A 25,400-nucleotide genomic window follows, 5' to 3' on the forward strand; every position below is an offset into this window, starting at 1 on the left:
AGACGTTAAAAGATGGTACTGTATTTTCTTGAGTATAGTGCGCACTTTTTTTAAAAAAAACACAGCTGTGTAGAAAAAAAATAGTTTCAGATACAATTTTTGCCGATCCATGCATTAAAATCCTGTAAAGTTATATCATTGGGTGTGTCTTGACCGAATCACCGGTAGATTCCAAGAAAACGTGTGTACAGCTGATTGCTGTGTCCGGCTTAGTTTACGAGAAAATACATAAGGTAATCTTAATCCCTGGATATAAAACAATGCCTAGCAGAACAAAAAATACAATTTAACGGTAAATCAACATGTCTGGTGATTTGTTATCTCAAATTTCGAATTTGTACTGACCAAGTTTCTCATCACCCATTCGTTTGCTGGACTTCGCTAAAGGGGTACGGTGTAATTTTTTTTCTGCGCTTGGTATTCGATTTTTTTTTTCTCCAAAATATTGAATCCGCTGGAGGGGGATGCGCATTATACATGGGTGCGCACTATACTCAAGAAAATACGGTACTTGTTGTTACCCTGTCTGGCGCTCGGCATTTAGGGGCTAAAACAAGGAATGGTCGGCTCGGAGTCAGTATACTGTGTCTGAGTGGGGTATTCATGTTAAACTTCGGCATGGTGTCTCAGTGAGCTAGCACTAAAAATAGGCATCAGTTCGGACTAGTACAAGTAGCCTAGTGGTTAAGGCGTTCGCTCGTCACGCCGAATATCCGGGTTCGATTCCCGATATGGGTACAATGTGTGAAGCCCATTTCTGGTGATATTGCTGGAATATTGATAAAAGCGGCGTAAAATCAAACTCACTCACTCACTTAGCGACACGAGACCGGCTCCGCTTGGCATTACGGGGCTAAGACAAGGACTGGTCGGCTCGGAGTCAGTATACTGTGTCTGAGCGGGGTATTCGTGTTAAACTGCGGCATGGTGTCTCAGTGGGCTAGCACTATAAATCGGCATCAGTTCGGACTGGTACAAGGAGCCACACACACCCACACACACATACACACACACACATTTGCATGCACGTCGCTATATAAGTGCAATAATCTTGGAGGCGACGTTAAACCCCCATTTCATGCACGCCTCACATCTCTGCTCTACACAACAGTATGGGTACATATATAATGCGCCAAACCCACAATATAGCATGCTCAAAGTGTTACATTATTACCCCTCATTCTAAGCCCTGCGGAGTATTCAACCCAAGCTGCCTGATGTGGCTGCCTGACAGTCACGTTACCATCTCATCCTACCGGGTACCCACTCACGGATGATGAACAGTACTAATACATGTGGCATATTCATGTGTAGTTAAATTAGTATCAAAACAGTTTGTATTTTGGTAAATATAGCACAACTGTAGTACATATATTATAATGAATTAATACGTGTGAATGAAACGTTCATTCTAATAAGGTGGCATGAAATGATATATGTACATAATTGCGTGCGTAAGTTATTTTTTGTGACTTGTATCAGCCGTAAATAACATACAGTGATCATCAGTTTGCATCAGTTCTGATCATCAAAGGTAACTATGTCCACTTGGAATGACATTAAAACCTAATTAATCCCTTGCTTGTTGCTTGTTTGATGTTTAACGCCGCACTGAGCAACATTCCAGCTATATGACGGCGGTCTGTAAATAATCGAGTCAGTGATTGACATCATGAGCATCGATGCACGCAATTGGGATACGTTGGCATGCATGAACCAAGTCAGTGAGCTTGACCACCCGATACCGTTAGTCGCAGCTTATGACAAGCAGAGTCGCCTTTTACGGCAGGTATGGTTTGCTGAAGACCAATTCTACCCCGGATCTTCACGGGTCAATAATTAATCATAAAGGATGTACTTCTACAGAGAAACAGATTGCTCCATAAATACACAACTCTCATGCTTCAGTCAAATCTATATGTTGTTCTGAAGGGATGGCGGCGAACAGGCGAGAAAAGGACCGTGATTGATATTGATGTCAAACGCATATGGACGCTGAATATATATTAAAAGCGGGTTAAAAGTTTACATCGTATTGGCAATATTTCAACCTTATATCGTCACGTCACCCAAAACTGTGTACAATGCTAGCTCATGGCGAAAGTATAGAAAAAATCAAACCAGTTATTGATATTAGGGAACGTGTAACGTGAGGAAAGCATATGATGATATTTAGATTTAACTCCTTTTGATTCGTGTTTCTGAAGTTTTCCTCATCAAGTTGATTTATTAATCATGCGTTTGATAATTTCACCAGCTATTTCCTCATATCGTGTACCATCATTACATGGCTGCAAACAGAAACGGAACAGTCTAGCATCGTGACATGTAACGAAATACCGAACTCATCTGATTGGACGTGTCTCTGTATAAATATAGTGCTCAACCGGGAAAAGTACTGACAGTTGAAAATGAACTTGAAGCATGCTTACCCTGTGGGAGTAGCGATCATTTTCATTTGGATTGGAGGTAAGTGTTCTTTACCGTGACCTATTCGCTTACATCATGAAATATACAAGCCTTCTTTAACATATCAGTCTTAGTGACTCTGGGGCGGTCGGGTAGCCTAGTGGTTAAAGCGTTCGCTCGTCATGCCGAAGACCTGGGTTCGATTCCCGACATGGGTACAATGTGTGAAGCCCATTTCTGTCGTCCCCCGCCGTGATATTGCTGGAATATAGCTAAAAGCGGGGTATAATCAAACTCACTCACTCACTTAGCGACACGAGACCGGCTCCGCTTGGCATTACGGGGCTAAGACAAGGACTGGTCGGCTCGGAGTCAGTATACTGTGTCTGAGTTGGGTATTCATGTTAAACTGCGGAATGATCTCAGTGTGCTAGCACTATAAATCGGCATCAGTCCGGACAAGTAAAAGCAGCCACACACACACACACACGCACACACGCACACGCGTGCATGCACGTCGCTATATAAGTGCAAAAACTTTGGACGCCACGTTAAACCCAATTTCACCTCACCTCACTTAGCGACTCGACTGCGACATCTCAGCACTAGAAACACTATATTCTTTTAAAGCTTGTAGGTTTAGTTCCATCTTAAATTAGAAAATACTTCCTTGTCCTTTATTACAACGTACTCTGTGAGGATATCAGACGTAAACTAAAAGGTAAAACAAGTAGAATAAGAACATATAGTTTGTGTCCCTATTCATGGTAAAGGTAACTCAGTACACATAATAAAATACATGTTCACATGTCCAGCTAACAGTTTCTTTGAGTGGCATTTAGAAGTTGGAGTGATGAAGTAAGACGAGCTCTATGGATGAACTACTTCTTTCTTACAATTAGTGCGACGTTTCGGTGTAGATCCTAACACCTTTATCAAGCAAGTGATGGATATGGCTTACTTACTTACTTACTTTGGAGATTTAACGTGCGCTTTCCGACTGATGCGTATTTCGCACACGGGCCCGGCCAGGCCATTTACTGTGTTTCCGAAAGGGGCGAAGGTGGTCTGTGCAACCCAAGAGGGGGGTTTTAGGGGTTGCTTATATAGAATTTGGAAATTTTGAGATTTGGAATAGATGCCGATGGGATTGGGGAGGAGAACTAAGGGAGCTGGGTATGGTGGATGTTTGTTTGTTTATGTGATTTTGATTTGGTAGGTTATTGTGTTTTTAGATGCGTTTTATTAGTTCCGTTTTTATTAAGAATACGCCTAAGGCCTTGAAGTTTTCTAGTTTATTTTGTGGGTTTAGTATTGCTTCTAGAGTTAGAGCCTTGTTTAGATTGAGGGTGGTTTGTAATGCGGTTCGATGTGTTAGGTAGTGTGTGCAGTGGATGAGTGCGTGTTCTGGGGTTTCTGGTTGTTTGCAGTGTGGGCAGTTACCTGTAGTGTGTTTTTTAAATTTTTTTAGGTGGTTATTTAGGTTGGTGTGTCCTGTTTGGAGTTTAGTGATTACTCTGTCGATTTTTTTCGATGGATGGAGAGTTTTGGGTTTGGTTAGTGGTTTGCTGAGCACTTTTTTGATTTGGCTATTTGAGTTTAGATATAGGTTATGCCATTTTTTTGTGAGTGTTTGCTTGTTAACACTTTTAATTTCTGATTTTGAGATGGTTAAGTTTAAGCTTATTTCTGGGATTTTGAGGGATAGTTGAGCTGCTTTATCGGCGTTTTCGTTACCGTATATTCCTACGTGGGCGGGTATCCACAAGAAGGTTATTTGTTTGCCTGCCTTAGTTAGGTCGTTGGAGCTTTTAAGTATTTGATTTATTAATTTAGGTCGGTTTTTGGTATTTTTGTTTTGGAGGGCTTGCAGTCCACTTAGGGAGTCGGTAAGTATTAGGATATTTTTGTGTTTTTTGGATTCTTGATTATGGAGGGCTGAGGCCATGCCCATTAGTTCTGCCGTGAATATTGATTGGTTGTTTGGGAGTCGGAAGGATCGTGTGGTTTTAGTTGGTTGTGTGGTATGGACTCCGAAACCTGTGTGTTTGGAGGTCGGATCTGAGGATCCGTCCGTGTAAATGTGATACCAATTTGGCCAATTTTCGTGTATGTATGCTAGTGTGGTAGTTTTAGCTATGTTTGGGTCGGTTTGTTTATTTATTTGGCTAGCTAGTGTTGTGTCTATTTTGGGTATTTTAAGTTTAGGGGTGAAGATATTTGATTGTTTGCAGTTTTGTTTAAGATTTTTAATTTGGTGTTCATTTAGGTAGTTTGTTATTCTTTGGGATATTGGGGTAAGTAAGGGGTGTTTGCGAGCTAGAGCTTGGTTTTTGGGGCTGATGTTTTGGTTTATTAAGTTTTGGATGAGAGGGTTTGATTGGGACGCGGCCCAGAAATTTAAGCTTAGCTGTTCCCTGCGTAGACTTAGTGGCATTTCTCCTGTTAAGGCCTGAAGTGAGGTGTAGGAGGTGCCATGTTGGGTGCGTGTAATTAGTTTGAGAGTCTGATATTGTATTGAGTCAAGTTTTTTAGATAGAGAGTTGTTTAGGGTGTTGTATATGGCGCAGCCGTAGTCTAGTTTTGATCTAATTAGTGATATGTAGAGAGAGAGGAGGGTATCTTTGGATGCTCCCCAGTTAGAGCCAGTTAGGCATCTTAGGGTGTTTAGGTCTTTACTGCATTTAGTTGTTAGGTTTTGGATGTGAGCATCCCAGGTGAGATGTTCATCGAAAATAAGTCCTAAGAATTTGGTTTGTTTTTGAAATTTGATTGTTTGATTGTTTAGCTGGAGGATTGGGGAGGCGGGTTTCATGTTTTTATGTTTGAATACTATTCCTGTTGTTTTTTCTTAGTTAAGGGAGAAGCCCCATTTGTCAGCCCATTGTTGTATTTTATTAAGAGATTTTTGGAGTAGATTTTGGACCATGTTCATGCTTTTAGTGCGGATCCAGATGGCTTCATCATCCGCGAATTTTGATGTGTTTACTTTAGGGGATAGGCCCTCGAATAGATCGTTTATCATTATATTGAAGAGGGTGGGGCTGAGGATACTGCCCTGTGGAATACCATTTTCTAGGGGACATTGGTCCGATAGAGTTTGGTCTATACCCACGGTTATTTTACGATTGTTTAGGAAGTCCTGGATGTAGTTTATTATCTGACCTTTGAGTCCTATTTTTTTAAGTTTTTGTATTAGCCCATCGTGCCATACCATGTCGAAAGCTTTAGAGAAGTCTAAGAAGATGCTTGTGGTATATTGTTTATTTAGTTGTCCTGTCTTAATATCTTGTTCTAGTCGGGCGAGGTTATCTAGGGTTGAGCGGCCAGGAGTGAAACCGCTTTGATCTGGGTTTATGATGTTATTTTGGGTTAAGTAATGTTGTAATCTATTTTTAGCCATTGATTCCATTACTTTACATAAGTTTGAAGTTAGGGATATTGGCCTATATGAGTTAGCTTGATTAGCTGGTTTATTAGGTTTAGGGATTGGTATGACTAGGGCCTGTTTCCAGGGAGTAGGAACCTGTCCGTTTAGGTAGATGAGATTGTATAGTTTGAGTAGTGCCTGGAGTAGTTTTAGGGGGAGTTTTTTAATTATTTGGTAAGAAGTTAGGTCTAATCCTGGGGCTGTGCCCTTTTTCCTGTTTTGGATTACGTAGAGGAGCTCCTCCATTGTGTAAGGTTGGTTTATTTCTAGATTGTTATTGTTTGGTTCTTTTGTGGGTTTGTTTTCTGTTTTAAGTTTATCTTGGAATTTTTTACTGAAGTTGGTGTTACTGCTAACGGCCGAAAAGTGGTTGGCGAGATTATTTGCTTTTTGGGCGGGGTTGGTTGAGTTGTCAATGTTAGGTTTTTTTTTATGTCGTTTTAAGCCTCTGATGGCGTGGATTTTGCGCCAGACCATTCTGGCATCTGTACGGTTATTTATACCTTCGCAGAATTTTTTCCAGTCTCTACTTTTGGCTATTTGGACTAGTTTTTGAACCTGGTGGTTTAGTTCGTGGGCTATGTTTAAATATTTGTAGTCGCGTTTTGCTTTATTGAAGGCTGATTTACGTTTTCGTCTAGTCTGTTCTATTTCCTCATTCCACCATGGTACCGTCGGTTTGCCTGTCTTAGATGTTTTGAAGGGGATGGAGGTTTTGGCTGCGTTTATTATATAGTCTGTTAGGTTTTTACAATAGGTTTCTGGATCATTATTTTCTATTTCGTTTAAGTTAGCTTCGTTGCAGATATCTTGGAATTGGTCCCAGTTAGCTTTATTGTAATGGAATTTTGGTTCTTGGTTTTCTGTTTGGATTGGTACGTTTGTATTTCCTATGGTTATGTTTATGGGGAAGTGGTCACTACCTAGCGGGACGTCGTGCACTTCCCATTGAATATGGCTATGGATGGATATGGCTAAACAACATAGGTATATATACACTTATTGACATCCCGCCTGCTTACCATCACCTAATTGCTAATTCCCTTTGTCCATCCAATTAATACAGTGGCTTCCATCATCTCCATCAGTCTGCTTGTTTACTCTGCTAGTATACTCTGTGTTCATTAGTCATCCACTGGCTTCCAATTAGCTTAATCACCTCTCTGTGTCCATCAACTAGTCACTGTAACAACTTAGATGTCAATAAGTGTATATATACCTATGTTGTTTAGCCCTATCCATCACTTGCTTGATAAAGGTGTTAGGATCTACACCGAAACGTCGCACCAATTGTAATAAAGAAGTTGTTCATCCATAGAACTCGTCTTACTTCAGCTAACAGTTGTTTCCCAGACAACGGTAAAATTATTTAAAGGGGGACCAAACTCGGACAAACTGGCAGTCCCAGCCGGTTTGAGTCAACCGTTTTGATGTATCAACCTAATTGTTAATGAATTACAGAATTCACGTGTATCTTTCCACACAGGCCACATTGTCGTTGGTTGTGATTGTTACAACTGCTATACACCTTGAACATTCTCAGGTAGTGAGCGTGAAATTTAGTTTGTGAAATGAGCAGGGCTTTGCATCACGAACATCTCCTATTTGACGCGTAAAATTTAGTTTGCATCAACAACATAAGCTTGAAATATAAAAATAGACATTTTTATTACATTTATTTGGCATGTAAATTTAAAATTTGGAACTGACTCGGTTGCACAATTGATTGGATCCTTGGGCCATCCTGTCCCGGACGGAAGGTTTATGTCCTGGGGTAGTCAATGGTAGCTGAAATATCCTGGGGTCGTAGACCCGGACCTAGATGAAAATGCTGTCCTGGTGACGTCTTGACCCGGATTAGGCCTGTAATATAGTAGTTTGTCACGGAGTATCTATTCAAGAACACACGTGTTACCTACAACACACACACGGAGAGACCTGAGACCTTGATCACGACCACTGGAGTACGAATGTATATGTACTTGGTGGAGCCGTCAGATTGCCCTCTGCCCATGATCTTGACTCTAACTTTGGCAGCTGTGGTAGCGGCACCTATTCTGATCAAATGCCCGGAAAAATTGGCAGGACACAGACCGAGCTTAGTAATCAGTGGACTGACTGACTGAGTTGGGTTTAACGCCGCTTTTAACATTATTCCAGTTATATCACGGCGTGTCAGCTAAATGTGGGAGGAAAGCCCGAAGTGATGCAGGTCTCAGACGTTTACCACTTTGGTGAAACCCACGAGCACGGGTATGGTGCTGACAAACCTAGAAACATAATCAGGGCGAACCGGGATTCGAACCCACAATCATAGGTTTCTGGCCTGCCAAAGGGACGCAACTCTGCACAGCGAATCGCGGCGCCGTAGACGACTGGGCCACCCGTGCCCCCAGTAATCAGTGGAATTAGCCATGACGTAACTACACTTGACTGGACACTTGGTACCAGCACCAAACAGAGGATCCAAAGGGAGATAACCACACACTTTCCTTGCACAAAGGTATTTCCTCAGACACTGCACTGGGCAAGGAGAAAGTTACGCCACGGCGGAAGGGATCTGTCATGGAAGCTTTGAGGTTCAAGATGCAGCGTTGTCTGCGCAAATCAAGGTTTATATCTTGCACACACAGGTTGATTTCCGGTTCGAAAGCAGCTATAAAAGTGAATATTATTTTCACCACAGCTTAAGAATCTGAAGAATTCATGTAAGGTCATAGAAAGCACCAAATACTCCTGACCTCAGCAGTTTAATGAGCTAACTCAGGATACTGTGATTGGTTGTCGAGATTTGGTAGAAGGTGACAAAACTCGTTTGTATCCTCGAAGTAGAGTCTGTAAGCCTTTCATAGAATTCTGGTTGAAGAAGGTCTCCCCTAAAGAATAGCTACTACAGAGATTGCAACTCCAAGAATCTTACCGAGGGTTTCTTGGGCAGTTTCTCGACTTCTGACTAACGCTGCGAAAACCATCAAATCCCACACTTGCTGCTGCATCAGTGAAGATATCTCTGCCAAAAACAGTCGAATGTACGTTTCTGAGTATATCATGAGCAAGTGTTTATGAGAGTGTTCGCGAAAAGGTGAGCGTATCCTGCCCCATCGGTGGCATCCGTCACAAACACACACAAAGGCAAGTCAATTGTCCACCTGAAAAAACACGGCAACATATGGTACAAGTCAACATAGGGAATTGCATCGGACATAAGTTGTGTCACTGATGCATCACATTTGGAAGTGTTCTCCACATGTCTACCATAAGACGTTTGGAAAGTTTGACTGAGGTGCCAATGTTGTTGGGAACTGTAGGGGCGTGTGTCCGTCATGTGAGTGACGCTGTCGAAGATATGGCAAGATTTAGCCTTCTTGGCGGGGGTGCACAAGTCGTGTCTCGATGACCCCAGTTAATGGGAGTAGGGGGGTCGACGTATGCCGCCACTCTTGCGGCAAAACTTTTGTAATAGTCGTAGTGGCTGATGCCTCCATATTCTGGCGCCTGATAGTGAGTGAGTGAGTGAGTGAGTGAGTATGGTTTTACGCCGCTTTTAGCAATATTCCAGCAACATCACGGCTGGGGACACCAAAATAGGCTTCACAAATTGTACCCATGTCGGAAATCGAACCCGGGTCTTCGGCGTGACGAGCGAACGCTTTAACCACTAGGCTGCCTGATCGCCCCGTCTGACAATGAAAGTACATGTGCAATGTTAGTGATTGATGTGGCAAAAACATTTCCGAAAATATCAAGCTCCCAAACACAACACTGTGACAGTCATGAAGCACGTGCCCTCGGACAGCACGTGCAAGGAGTGATATGCCAGATTTACCAATGTCACTTACCATAGACACTTTTTTGAACACATTTCATCATTAAGAAAGCAACAGCATGGATCATGCGACGTTTGCAACATACTGGACGTTTTCGTGCTATAGGCATGTTGCAGGTGGGCACACGTCAGAAGATTGTTGCCCAAACGCTGCATGTGTATCAATCTGTCATCAGCACATTGGAGGCCGATACCAACAAACACGTAACGTCGATGATTTGACGCCACTCTGGATGCCCAAGGGAAGCAACTCCAGCCCCGGGCAGATCAGTCAGAACGATGGTATTAAGTAATCGGGTGTAAACTCCTACTGAGAGAAGGGACCGGCTGCACAGGCAACTAGTGTGAGACTACATGCCGAGACGAAGTCGTTAGCACAGATGGCATTTGCATGCACAACGACCACGTGTCGTCCCGAAACTTACTGCACGTCATTTTATGTAGAGGCTTCAGTGGTGAACGTTTTGGGGTGGGTCCATAACGGTGTGAAGTTGAGTGAGTGAGTGAGTGAGTATGGTTTTACGCCGCTTTTAGCAATATTCCAGCAATATCACGGCGGGGGACACCACAAATGGGCTTCACACATTGTACCCATGTCGGGAATCGAACCCGCGGGTTTTCGGCGTGACGAGCGAACGCTTTAACCACAAGGTTACCCGACCGCCCCAGTTTTACAAAGAACGAGCTGAACGTATTGTTTCGGAATACATTGTTTGTTTTCAGGGCATCAGTCATCTTCTTAGGAAAATTAGTATTTATTTTGTTAAAACCCAAAACACGAATATGTTCTGGAACAAATTATATACATATTCCGAACTTCACAATACACGGTCATTATGATCGCCTGTAAATGTCTACGATACTACCGATGTCTGATGTTTCTATGTGACATTAAGTTAGGTTGGCCGGAAGTACTGGATCACATGTTATATGATGTTGTTGTTTGTTTGTTTGTTTGTTTAACGTCGCACTCGGCAATATTCCAGCTATATGATGTAGAGGGGCAATTGAAAAGGGCGTCCCATGACTACCGTAATGGACCAGTTACAAAACATGTTACCGTATTAGACGTAATAAGCGCCCAGAGCGATCTCAAAATTAGAAATAGGGGGCTCTTATTAGAATATTATTTTGGTGAAAAAAAAGAGTTGAAAGATAAATTTCGTGGTTTATGCTGACAGCCTGAAATATTTATATACGACAGATATATTTTTCCAGAATTTAATTGCCCATAATTCAAGGTGCAGATTACACACGAGTGCATTTTATACACGAATAAATAGGTCTTGTGTACATTGATCAATCGGAAGGGGTGCTAATTGGGATTGTTCACGTCGAATACGGTATATCTCTTCAGTATATCAGGGTCTGAATTTTATCATGAACATGCCACTCTGTAGCCAAAAGCAACTGTGTTTCGTCTAAAACGAAGGCACGATTTTAAACAATGGCTAGGTAACAAGGATCTGTATTGTGTGCAGGGCTGAAATAATTTCCACGTGCTTTCTTAGTTTTTTTGAAACCTTAAGTACATTACTGCGTTCCAACGTTGAATAGATAACGGTGCTGTTTGCTCTATCTGCCACTATACTTGATTTGAAATTCTTTGTTTTACAGTCAGTTCTTATTCGGGGAACTGGGCGAGTTTCGACGTCAGAGGAGGCTGGTATTTGTACAATGATTCCAGGCTGTTTTGGGATGATGCCAGAGCAAGCTGTCTGTCGATTGGAGCCGATCTCATCAGTATCCACTCCCAGGCTGAAAATGACTTTGTATACGGTAAAAGTGATAACTATCTTTTTCTGTTTTTCTGTGTCAAATACTGAAGATATGTCCAGACATTTTGCATTACTCGAGATATAAAGTTTCATATATAGAGAATCTCACCCGAGTGGCTTTTGATATCAAATATATCAACACGAGTTGATAAAAGTGGGAAACCTCCGAGGCTTGCCGAGGATTTATTTCCACTTTTATCAACGAGTGTTGATATATTTGATATCAAAAGACATGAGGGTGAGATTTTATTTATCATCCAACAGTTTGCAGAAAGTAATAAGCAGTGTCTTCAGTGTAAAAAGTACTGCTAACAGCTTCAGTAGCAGGGCCATTAGTGATGTCATTTGATTGTGACGTCATGGTAACCAATGACGTCACAATGGTCTGCAAAGCATTGTGATGCAATTTCATTGCAGCGATATCTACAGTGTAGATATCGCTTGATCTCTTCCAAGCCAGTTTGGGATGTCTCTAAATGCTGACATTAATGTTGAACGATTTATTTGCCTATCCGTGTGACTACTTGAATTTTGATACGTGTCCTTCATGTGAAACACGGAGATTATGTGGAGGTTGATATGATGGATTATTCATAGCAAACCATATTATACCGACAGATATTCAATACAGGGTATATCCCTCCAGACGGGGCCCACTTGCACAAAGCGATCTTAGCGCTAAGACTATTGTAAACCTATGCTGAAGTATGGGAGTTGCGATCAAGTGAGTGAATATGCTTTTACGCCGCTTTTAGCAATATGCCAGCAATATCACGGCGGGGGACACCGAAAGCGTTAACCAAGGACCTGAGGAGGAAGACAAGTCAATGTGTACGTGTAAGTTACAGGGGTGTTTGTACAGCAGTGACTTTGCGAACCTTAAGACATTTCTTACACCCTGCAGCAAATGAATCAGTTTTGAGCGAATTGGCCACAATACTGAATGCTGTTAGTGTACTGTTTTGAAGTCAACATTAAACTGAATGCGTCTTCTATCTGAATTGATGTTATTAGAACGTGTAATGTATGTATTTTTCAATCAGTTTCGACCCGTGAAGATCCAGGGTAGAATAGGTCTTCAGCAACCCATAATTGCCGTAAAAGGCGACTACGCTTGTCGTAAGAGGCGACTAACGAAATCGGGTGGTCAGGTTCGCTGACTTGGTCGATGCATGTCATCGTATCCCAGTGCGTGGATCGATGCTCATGATATCAATCACTGGATTGTCTGGTCCAGACTCGATTATTTACAGACCGCCGACATATAGCTGTACTATTGCTGAGTGCGGCGTTAAACAACAAACCAACCAACCAAATCAATCAGTTTCATGTAACATATGATTGTTTACAGAGAATATTACGAGAAATTGGATTGCAATTGGGGCAACAGACGCTGCAGAAGAGGGTACGTTTCTCTGGACTGACGGGTCTCCGATGGATTATACAGACTGGCAAAGTGGTATGTTGACATGTTTGTACCTGCTGTCATTTTGTTGCGGCCACATCATAATTCAGATATAATAATGTTTACATCAGTGTTTAATCCAACTCACTCACTCTGAGTCTTAAGACAGGGGAGGCTGACAACTTGGCAGCAGCGCTTTGGGCCAGTTGCATCTCGCATCGCGAAAATCTCTTGCCACTTTTGATTTCACTTTATATTAATGATCTTGAGCCCTTCTTAATTAAACGAGGAAGTAAAGGTTTTAATTTAGATTACCGAGCAAAACCAATCTTATATATGTTGCGTGCAGTTTATTGTTTTGTTATATACAGATGATGCTGTCTTATTCAGTGAAGACCCTGCAGACCTACAACAATCACTTGACAATATTTTCATAGTTATTGTTCACGATGGAAACTAAATGTCAACTTGTCCAAAACCAAGATAATAGTTGTTGGAACCGGGCCTGCTAGAACCAGCAATCTGAAATACTCATTCACCTTTGGCAATCAAACTATAGAAATTGTTGATAATTATACTCACCTTGGAATAAAGGTTCACAGAAACGGGAGATTTGTAGAAGCCATCAAAATCTTAGTAGAAAATGCAACAAAAGCTATGTTCTCATTAATAAAACAACAGTGACGTAATATTAATTTGCCTTTGGATTATTTAATATCCGCATTTGACACTAATGTACTGTTGTGAAATCTTGGCATTTGAAAACATTAAACTGATCGAAAAGGTTCACTTAAAATTTCTTAAACTGGCAGCAGGTCTTCGAAATGGGACACCAAACTATATGACTTATGGGGAGCTCGGAAGGGAACCCCACTATATCAAAATGTACAAACGTGTTATTCTATTCTGGCCTAAAATAGCAATCTATAATCAAACTCTAAAATTAACAAATATTATTTATAAATGTATCACTCGTAACTACGCTGGCATCTCTGAAAAACGTCCATGGTCAACCTTGTAAAGAAGATATTAAACAACTGTGGACTCCCGTTACCACAACCCATTAATGTGATATATTGAAAGACCAGTTCCTGCAGAATTGGCACAGTTCCATTACGGAGAGTTCTAAAGGTGTGTACTATAAAATGTTTAAAGAAAATATAACCTTTGAAAAATACCTTTATCTGCCCTAAAAACGTTTCTCACCCAATCTTACAATTTAGAAACAAAAACCATAACTTACCAATTGAAACTGGTCGCTGGTCTGATATCCCTAGAGTGGAACGTTTGTGCAATCTATGTAGTTCTCCCGCGGTTGGTGACGTGTTTCATTACCTGTTTAGATGTGAAGCTCTTCTCCAGTGGCGGTCTAGGTACATACCTAAAGATCTCTCTGAATGGCCTAATATGTATAAATTTAAAAAAAATGTTTCATCCAGCATTAGAGTAAAAGATATGAAAAAGTTGTCCAAATTCATCCATACCATCTGTAGATATGTTGAAGCTGTTGTGGGATTCTTGTTACTTTATTTCTATCATATTTCACTGTAACCTTAGATCCCTATATGTATTTGCACAATTCTCCTGTCATTTTGATATTGATATTTTTATTATTTATATATTTTTATGTACCACCGTTGGTGTCTTGTTTCTGAGAAATATACTGAACGTAACTGATATTGCTCTCACCAAATGTATATTTCAATCAGCATTCCATTATATATAATAGATTATGAAAAGTGTAAGCAAACATAATCTAAATGCTCCTAAATACTAACAATGCTGCAAGATGCCTTCGTTAATTTTAACAGGTGAACCCAACAATGCTCACGGTGTGGAAGATTGTGTTTTCATGCAACCGTCTGACAAGGAAAAGGGATGGAATAGGGAACCTTCTGACAAGAGAATGGGATGGAATGACGGTCCATGTAGCTCTGACATGACTGCTGCCTTCATATGCTATCAAGAATGTAACACTTGCATTATCTTCCGTAAGTACATGTGCAACCAATAAACATCATAAATACCGATCTGGTCACATGGCTATAGATTTTATTTCTTGAAGATATATGCCATAGCCGATATATAGAGAACCCCATTCAGTTATCCTGATTTTAAGTTATCCGTCAGTTAAATTTATGTATTGTTTATACATTTGTTACAAATGTTATATTTGGGATAACACTTTCTCAGTAAAGATTCTCGGTTTTTTTTGTTTTTTGTGTGTGAGTTTTTGTTTTGTTTTTTGGTTTGTTTTTACTTTCTGTATGGCATTGTGTGTTCATGTTTATAGATTTCCATTATTTACTGACCGTTGATGTCCTACACACAGTTTTAAAACGTCATACATCCTTCCACAAAGCATTTGGAGCGCTAAGGTGGTCGTCAGTAACAAAAGATGTTATTTTCTATTCAGTATATCAGGGTCTGCATTTTATTATGAACATGCCACTCTGTAGCCAAAAGCAACTGTGTTTCATCTAAAACAAAGGCACGATTTTAAACAATGGCTAGGTAACAAGGATCTGTATTGTGTGCAGTGCTGAAATAATTTCCACGTGCTTTCTTAATTCTGTTGAAACCTTAAGTGCATTACTGCGTTCCAACGTTGAATAGATAACGGTGGTGTTTGTTCTATCTACCACTATACTTGATTTGAAATTCTTTGTTTTACAGTCAGTTCTTATTCGGGGAACTGGGCGAGTTTCGACGTCAGAGGAGGCTGGTATTTGTACAATGATTCCAGGCTGTTTTGGGATGATGCCAGAGCAAGTTGTCTGTCGATTGGAGCCGATCTCATCAGTATCCACTCCCAGGCTGAAAATGACTTTGTATACGGTAAAAGTGATAACTATCTTTTTCTGTTTTTCTGTGTCAAATACTGAAGATATGTCCAGACATTTTGCATTACTCGAGATATAAAGTTTCATATATAGAGAATCTCACCCGAGTGGCTTTTGATATCAAATATATCAACACGAGTTGATAAAAGTGGGAAACCTCCGAGGCTTGCCGAGGATTTATTTCCACTTTTATCAACGAGTGTTGATATATTTGATATCAAAAGACATGAGGGTGAGATTTTATTTATCATCCAACAGTTTGCAGAAAGTAATAAGCAGTGTCTTCAGTGTAAAAAGTACTGCTAACAGCTTCAGTAGCAGGGCCATTAGTGATGTCATTTGATTGTGACGTCATGGTAACCAATGACGTCACAATGGTCTGCAAAGCATTGTGATGCAATTTCATTGCAGCGATATCTACAGTGTAGATCTCTTCCAAGCCAGTTTTGGATGTCTCTAAATGCTGACATTAATGTTGAACGATTTATTTGCCTATCCGTGTGACTACTTGAATTTTGATACGTGTCCTTCATGTGAAACACGGAGATTATGTGGAGGTTGATATGATGGATTATTCATAGCAAACCATATTAACCGACAGATATTCAATACAGGGTATATTCCTCCAGACTGGGCCCACTTGCACAAAGCGATCTTAGCGCTAAGACTATTGTAAACCTATGCTGAAGTATGGGAGTTGCGATCAAATGAGCGAAGTGAGTGAATATGCTTTTACGCCGCTTTTAGCAATATGCCAGCAATATCACGGCGGGGGACACCGAAAGCGTTAACCAAGGACCTGAGGAGGAAGACAAGTCAATGTGTACGTGTAAGTTACAGGGGTGTTTGTACAGCAGTGACTTTGCGAACCTTAAGACATTTCTTACACCCTGCAGCAAATGAATCAGTTTTGAGCGAATTGGCCACAATACTGAATGCTGTTAGTGTACTGTTTTGAAGTCAACATTAAACTGAATGCGTCTTCTATCTGAATTGATGTTATTAGAACGTGTAATGTATGTATTTTTCAATCAGTTTCGACCCGTGAAGATCCAGGGTAGAATAGGTCTTCAGCAACCGATAATTGCCGTAAAAGGCGACTATGCTTGTCGTAAGAGGCGACTAACGAAATCGGGTGGTCAGGTTCGCTGACTTGGTCGATGCATGTCATCGTATCCCAGTGCGTGGATCGATGCTCGTGATATCAATTACTGGATTGTCTGGTCCAGACTCGATTATTTACAGACCGCCGACATATAGCTGTACTATTGCTGAGTGCGGCGTTAAACAACAAACCAATCAACCAAATCAATCAGTTTCATGTAACATATGATTGTTTACAGAGAATATTACGAGAAATTGGATTGCAATTGGGGCAACAGACGCTGCAGAAGAGGGTACGTTTCTCTGGACTGACGGGTCTCCGATGGATTATACAAACTGGCAAAGAGGTATGTTGACATGTTTGTACCTGCTGTCAATTTGTTGCGGCCACATCATAATTCAGATATAATAATGTTTACATCAGTGTTTATTCCAACTCACTCACTCTGAGTCTTAAGACAGGGGAGGCTGACAACTTGGCAGCAGCGCTTTGGGCCAGTTGCATCTCGCATCGCGAAAATCTCTCGCCACTTTTGATTTCACTTTATATTAATGATCTTGAGCCCTTCTTAATTAAACGAGGAAGTAAAGGTTTTAATTTAGATTACCAAAGCAAAACCAATCTTATATATGTTGCGTGCAGTTTATTGTTTTGTTATATACAGATGATGCTGTCTTATTCAGTGAAGACCCTGCAGACCTACAACAATCACTTGACAATATTTTCATAGTTATTGTTCACGATGGAAACTAAATGTCAACTTGTCCAAAACCAAGATAATAGTTGTTGGAACCGGGCCTGCTAGAACCAGCAATCTGAAATACTCATTCACCTTTGGCAATCAAACTATAGAAATTGTTGATAATTATACTCACCTTGGAATAAAGGTTCACAGAAACGGGAGATTTGTAGAAGCCATCAAAATCTTAGTAGAAAATGCAACAAAAGCTATGTTCTCATTAATAAAACAACAGTGACGTAATATTATTTTGCCTTTGGATTATTTAATATCCGCATTTGACACTAATGTACTGTTGTGAAATCTTGGCATTTGAAAACATTAAACTGATCGAAAAGGTTCACTTAAAATTTCTTAAACTGGCAGCAGGTCTTCGAAATGGGACACCAAACTATATGACTTATGGGGAGCTCGGAAGGGAACCCCACTATATCAAAATGTACAAACGTGTTATTCTATTCTGGCCTAAAATAGCAATCTATAATCAAACTCCAAAATTAACAAATATTATTTATAAATGTATCACTCGTAACTACGCTGGCATCTCTGAAAAACGTCCATGGTCAACCTTGTAAAGAAGATATTAAACAACTGTGGACTCCCGTTACCACAACCCATTAATGTGATATATTGAAAGACCAGTTCCTGCAGAATTGGCACAGTTCCATTACGGAGAGTTCTAAAGGTGTGTACTATAAAATGTTTAAAGAAAATATAACCTTTGAAAAATACCTTTATCTGCCCTAAAACGTTTCTCACCCAATCTTACAATTTAGAAACAAAAACCATAACTTACCAATTGAAACTGGTCGCTGGTCTGATATCCCTAGAGTGGAACGTTTGTGCAATCTATGTAGTTCTCCCGCGGTTGGTGACGTGTTTCATTACCTGTTTAGATGTGAAGCTCTTCTCCAGTGGCGGTCTAGGTACATACCTAAAGATCTCTCTGAATGGCCTAATATGTATAAATTTAAAAAAAATGTTTCATCCAGCATTAGAGTAAAAGATATGAAAAAGTTGTCCAAATTCATCCATACCATCTGTAGAAATGTTGAAGCTGTTGTGGGATTCTTGTTACTTTATTTCTATCATATTTCACTGTAACCTTAGATCCCTATATGTATTTGCACAATTCTCCTGTCATTTTGATATTGATATTTTTATTATTTATATATTTTTTATGTACCACCGGTTGGTGTCTTGTTTCTGAGAAATATACTGAACGTAACTGATATTGCTCTCACCAAATGTATATTTCAATCAGCATTCCATTATATATAATAGATTATGAAAAGTGTAAGCAAACATAATCTAAATGCTCCTAAATACTAACAATGCTGCAAGATGCCTTCGTTAATTTTAACAGGTGAACCCAACAATAATCACGGTGTGGAAGATTGTGTTTTCATGCAACCGTCTGACGAGGAAAAGGGATGGAATAGGGAACCTTCTGACAAGAGAATGGGTTGGAATGACGGTCTATGTAGCTCTGACATGACTGCTGCCTTTATATGCTATCAAGAAGGTAACACTTGCATTATCTTCCGTAAGTACATGTGCAACCAATAAACATCATAAATACCGATCTGGTCACATGGCTATAGATTTTATTTCTTGAAGATATATGCCATAGCCGATATATAGAGAACCCCATTCAGTTATCCTGATTTTAAGTTATCCGTCAGTTAAATTTATGTATTGTTTATACATTTGTTACAAATGTTATATTTGGGATAACACTTTCTCAGTAAAGATTCTCGGTACGAGAATCTGTACTTTACTGAGAAGATGTCATCTCAAATATGTGTTACATTTGACCACTTTCTATATGGCATTGTGTGTTCTTGTTTATATATTTCCATTAGTACCTGACCGTTGATGTCCTACGCACAGTATTAAAACGTCATACATCGTTCCACAAAGCATTTGTAGTGCTAAGGTGGTCGTCAGTCCCATACTTTAAAACTGGCTTGGACTGTCTTAGCGCTACGATCGCTTTTGTGGAACGGGGCCCTGTCGATTATGTCGAATGTGTCCCTAAACTAGGAATCTTTAGAAAATATCCACCAGCCCAGATTATGTTGGTATTATCAATCAAGATGATCTCGACGTTATTAGTCAAGATTATCTTGATGTTTTCCATTAGTCAAGATAATCTAGAAGTTATCATATTGTTGATATCGTTTTCTACATGCATTAACTAGACGTTGACCACAGGGTTTGGTTCATTTACATCGGGCGCTTCCTGATGACGTCACTTTAATGATAACGCCATAGTGTGTACGTGTGTGGTATATCCACTGATGACGCGTCATGCTATATTAGGGGCGGTCGGGTAGTCTAGTGGTTAAAGCGTTCGTCACGCCGAAGACCCGGGTTCGATTCCCGACATGGGTACAATGTGTGAAGCCCATTTCTGGTGTGCCCCGCCGTGATATTGATGGAATATTGCTAAAAGCGGCGTAAAACTATACTCACTCACTCACTCATGCTATATTACCGGTAGCAGCATGGTTGAAACAGTCTCCGTGGACACATGACAGCAGCTTGTATGTGGACTGTATGATGCGTGATGTGCGTGAATGTTTCTTACTTTTCATGAACTTTAGTAGCACTGTGTATTTCATCCCTGCGTTACATCTTTGAGCACAAACCCTTTCTCGCAGCTTATATAACTCTATATCTATTGAACACAACAACACAAGCTAACACCGAGGCTACGCACACATTTTCACTTCCATGACCTGGTATGGGGTAAGTACCATAAAACCTTGATTTAGACCTATCGTCAATGCTGCTATGTGAACGGGGAAGGTGGGGTAGCCTAGTGGTTAAAGCGTTTGCTCGTCACGCCACTAACGGGGTCGGGTGGTCAGGTTCGCTGACTTGGTTGATGCATGTTATCGTATCCCAGTGCGTGGATCGATGCTCATGATATCAATCACTGGCTTGTCTGGTCCAGACTCGATTAACTACAGACCGCCGTCATATATTTGGAATATTGCTGAGTTCGGCGTTAAACAACAAACAAATTAACAACAGTTAGTCTGCACTTGGAGTGAGTGAGTTGGGTTTAACGCCGCTTTTAACAGTATTCCAGTTATATCGCGGCGTGTCAGCTTAATGTGGGAGGAAAGCCCGAAGTGATGCAGGTCACAGACGTTTACCACTTCGGTGAAACCCACGAGCACGGGTATGGTGCTGACAAACCTAGAAACATAATTGGGGCGAACCGGGATTCGAACCCACAATCATAGATTTCTGGCCTGCCAAAGGGACGCAACTCTGCACAACGAATCGCGGCGCCTTAGACGACTGGGCCACCCGTGCCCCCTTCTGCACTTGGAATTATAGGAATGTCTCTATTGAAATATAAACAATAAATACGACATGCATCTGGCTGAATGGCCTTTCGTTGTCTGTTTTAAGGAAGGCAAATAATGTAAGTCAGACCAAATTCAACTCACGTGACTTGGAAGAATCTGCCAAGTGATTGATTGCTTAAGAATATGTTTTGAACAAAAACAATATTTGTATATTTTTCATTTCATAATACATCATCTACGATCCCTTCATACCGGGTACCCACATGCCGCTGGGTGAAAAGAGGCATCGTCACTCCACGGCTTTTTTCCGAGTCAAGTCTTCCTGAGAACACTCACCCATCCAGCTTCTCTCCGCCGCCAACGTTGTTTAACCTCCCCTGATCAGCAAAGCATGGTGTGTGTGTTGTTATGGTGTCGCTGTCGGGTACTACAATACAGAGGTGTCAGTTTGTGCTGACTACAGCCAATGGTCATTGAAACTATTGTCACTTTTTTTAGTTACTTGATACCGCCTCCGTGGTCATGTGGTAGAGTGTCCGCCCGGAGAGCGGAAGGTCCGGGGTTCGATCACCAGCCGCGTCATACCAAAAGACGTTAAAAGATGGAACTTGTTGTTACCCCGTCTGGCGCTCGGAATAAAGGGGCTAAAACAAGGACTGGTCGGCTCGGAGTCAGTATACTGTGTCTGAGTTGGGTATTCATGTTAAACTGCGGCATGGTATCTCAGTGTGCTAGCACTATAAATCGGCATCAGTTCGGACTAGTACAGCCACACACCTCACCTCTCAACAGTATGAGTACATATATAATGCGCCAAGCCCACAATAAAGCATGCCCATAGTGTTACATTATTACCCCGATCAATGGACCTCGATTCATTCTAAGCCCTGCGGGGTATACAACCCAAGCTGCCTGATGTGGCTGCCTGACAGTCACGTTACCATCTCATCCTACCGGGTACCCATTCACGGATGGTGAACAGTACTAATATATGTGGCACCATTCATGTGTAGTTAAATTAGAATCAAAACAGTTTGTATTTTTGTAAATATAGCACAACCGTAGTACATATATTATAATGAATTAATACGTGTGAATTAAACGTTCATTCTAATAATGATATATGTACAAAATTGCGTGCGTAAGTTATTTTTTGTGACTTGTATCAGCCGTAAATAACATACAGTGATCATCAGTTTGCATCAGTTCTGATCATCAAAGGTAACTATGTCCACTTGGAATGACATTAAAACCTAATTAATCCCTTGCTTGTTGCTTGTTTGATGTTTAACGCCGCACTGAGCAATATTCCAGCTATATGACGGCGGTCTGTAAATAATCGAGTCAGTGATTGACATCATGAGCATCGATGCACGCAATTGGGATACGTTGGCATGCATGAACCAAGTCAGTGAGCTTGACCACCCGATACCGTTAGTCGCAGCTTATAACAAGCAGAGTCGCCTTTTACGGCAGGTATGGTTTGCTGAAGACCAATTCTACCCCGGATCTTCACGGGTCAATAATTAATCATAAAGGATGTACTTCTACAGAGAAACAGATTGCTCCATAAATACACAACTCTCATGCTTCAGTCAAATCTATATGTTGTTCTGAAGGGATGGCGGCGAACAGGCGAGAAAAGGGCCGTGATTGATATTGATGTCAAACGCATATGGACGCTGAATATATATTAAAAGCGGGTTAAAAGTTTACATCGTATTGGCAATATTTCAACCTTATATCGTCACGTCACCCAAAACTGTGTACAATGCTAGCTCATGGCGAAAGTAAAGAAAAAATCAAACCAGTTATTGATATTAGGGAACGTGTAACGTGAGGAAAGCATATGATGATATTTAGATTTAACTCCTTTTGATTCGTGTCTCTGAAGTTTTCCTCATCAAGTTGATTTATTAATCATGCGTTTGATAATTTCACCAGCTATTTCCTCATATCGTGTACCATCATTACATGGCTGCAAACAGAAACGGAACAGTCTAGCATCGTGACATGTAACGAAATACCGAACTCATCTGATTGGACGTGTCTCTGTATAAATATAGTGCTCAACCGGGAAAAGTACTGACAGTTGAAAATGAACTTGAAGCATGCTTACCCTGTGGGAGTAGCGATCATTTTCATTTGGATTGGAGGTAAGTGTTCTTTACCGTGACCTATTCGCTTACATCATGAAATATACAAGCCTTCTTTAACATATCAGTCTTAGTGACTCGGGGGCGGTCGGGTAGCCTAGTGGTTAAAGCGTTCGCTCGTCATGCCGAAGACCTGGGTTCGATTCCCGACATGGGTACAATGTGTGAAGCCCATTTCTGTCGTCCCCCGCCGTGATATTGCTGGAATATAGCTAAAAGCGGGGTATAATCAAACTCACTCACTCACTTAGCGACACGAGACCGGCTCCGCTGGGCATTACGGGGCTAAGACAAGGACTGGTCGGCTCGGAGTCAGTATACTGTGTCTGAGTTGGGTATTCATGTTAAACTGCGGCATGATCTCAGTGTGCTAGCACTATAAATCGGCATCAGTCCGGACAAGTAAAAGCAGCCACACACACACACACACACACACGCACACACGTGCATGCCCGTCGCTATATAAGTGCAAAAACTTTGGACGCCACGTTAAACCCAATTTCACCTCACCTCACTTAGCGACTCGACTGCGACATCTCAGCACTAGAAACACTATATTCTTTTAAAGCTTGTAGGTTTAGTTCCATCTTAAATTAGAAAATACTTCCTTGTCCTTTATTACAACGTACTCTGTGAGGATATCAGACGTAAACTAAAAGGTAAAACAAGTAGAATAAGAACATATAGTTTGTGTCCCTATTCATGGTAAAGGTAACTCAGTACACATAATAAAATACATGTTCACATGTCCAGCTAACAGTTTCTTTGAGTGGCATTTAGAAGTTGGAGTGATGAAGTAAGACGAGCTCTATGGATGAACTACTTCTTTATTACAATTAGTGCGACGTTTCGGTGTAGATCCTAACACCTTTATCAAGCAAGTGATGGATATGGCTAAACAACATAGGTATATATACACTTATTGACATCCCGCCTGCTTACCATCACCTAATTGCTAGTTCCCTTTGTCCATCCAATTAATACAGTGGCTTCCATCATCTCCATCAGTACGCTTGTTTACTCTGCTAGTATACTCTGTGTTCATTAGTCATCCACTGGCTTCCAATTAGCTTAATCACCTCTCTGTGTCCATCATCTAGTCACTGTAACAACTTAGATGTCAATAAGTGTATATATACCTATGTTGTTTAGCCCTATCCATCACTTGCTTGATAAAGGTGTTAGGATCTACACCGAAACGTCGCACCAATTGTAATAAAGAAGTTGTTCATCCATAGAACTCGTCTTACTTCAGCTAACAGTTGTTTCCCAGACAACGGTAAAATTATTTAAAGGGGGACCAAACTCGGACAAACTGGCAGTCCCAGCCGGTTTGAGTCAACCGTTTTGATGTATCAACCTAATTGTTAATGAATTACAGAATTCACGTGTATCTTTCCACACAGGCCACATTGTCGTTGGTTGTGATTGTTACAACTGCTATACACCTTGAACATTCTCAGGTAGTGAGCGTGAAATTTAGTTGGTGAAATGAGCAGGGCTTTGCATCACGAACATCTGCTATTTGACGCGTAAAATTTAGTTTGCATCAACAACATAAGCTTGAAATATAAAAATAGACATTTTTATTACATTTATTTGGCATGTAAATTTAAAATTTGGAACTGACTCGGTTGCACAATTGATTGGATCCTTGGGCCATCCTGTCCCGGACGGAAGGTTTATGTCCTGGGGTAGTCAATGGTAGCTGAAATATCCTGGGGTCGTAGACCCGGACCTAGATGAAAATGCTGTCCTGGTGTCGTCTTGACCCGGATTAGGCCTGTAATATAGTAGTTTGTCACGGAGTATCTATTCAAGAACACACCTGTTACCTACAACACACACACGGAGAGACCTGAGACCTTGATCACGACCACTGGAGTACGAATGTATATGTACTTGGTGGAGCCGTCAGATTGCCCTCTGCCGATGATCTTGACTCTAACTTTGGCAGCTGTGGTAGCGGCACCTATTCTGATCAAATGCCCGGAAAAATTGGCAGGACACAGACCGAGCTTAGTAATCAGTGGACTGACTGACTGAGTTGGGTTTAACGCCGCTTTTAACATTATTCCAGTTATATCACGGCGTGTCAGCTAAATGTGGGAGGAAAGCCCGAAGTGATGCAGGTCTCAGACGTTTACCACTTTGGTGAAACCCACGAGCACGGGTATGGTGCTGACAAACCTAGAAACATAATCAGGGCGAACCGGGATTCGAACCCACAATCATAGGTTTCTGGCCTGCCAAAGGGACGCAATTCTGCACAGCGAATCGCGGCGCCGTAGACGACTGGGCCACCCGTGCCCCCAGTAATCAGTGGAATTAGCCATGACGTAACTACACTTGACTGGACACTTGGTACCAGCACCAAACAGAG

General features: G+C 41.1%; 2 protein-coding genes across 4 annotated transcripts in view; both read left to right on the top strand.

Annotated features, from left to right (window-relative positions):
* Positions 1-2,388: 2,388 nt before the first annotated feature.
* LOC124129702 (C-type mannose receptor 2-like) lies at positions 2,389-20,449 on the top strand. The gene is made up of 7 exons (XM_046493103.2): positions 2,389-2,469; positions 11,283-11,444; positions 12,795-12,902; positions 14,660-14,839; positions 15,525-15,686; positions 17,035-17,142; positions 18,902-20,449. Exons 1-7 carry the CDS (start codon positions 2,412-2,414, stop codon positions 19,102-19,104), a joined length of 981 nt encoding a protein of 326 aa, XP_046349059.1. The 5' UTR covers positions 2,389-2,411; the 3' UTR covers positions 19,105-20,449.
* A 315-nt stretch (positions 20,450-20,764) lies between these two features.
* The window catches only part of LOC124129719 (C-type mannose receptor 2-like), a 34,358-nt gene continuing 29,722 nt past the window's right edge, over positions 20,765-25,400 (top strand). For 2 of the 3 annotated variants that reach the window (XM_048391411.1, XM_048391412.1), the window contains exons 1-2: positions 20,765-21,255; positions 22,928-23,017. In XM_048391411.1, coding sequence (XP_048247368.1) covers positions 22,960-23,017 — 58 coding nt within the window. In that variant the 5' untranslated portion in view covers positions 20,765-21,255; positions 22,928-22,959. The remainder of the gene's footprint in view (positions 21,256-22,927; positions 23,018-25,400) is intronic. The other variant, XM_048391413.1, reaches the window with a different exon arrangement.

This window comes from Haliotis rufescens, unplaced genomic scaffold, assembly GCF_023055435.1.
Source record: "Haliotis rufescens isolate VD_foot unplaced genomic scaffold, xgHalRufe1.0.p SCAF_9, whole genome shotgun sequence".
NCBI classification, from domain to species: domain Eukaryota; kingdom Metazoa; phylum Mollusca; class Gastropoda; order Lepetellida; family Haliotidae; genus Haliotis; species Haliotis rufescens.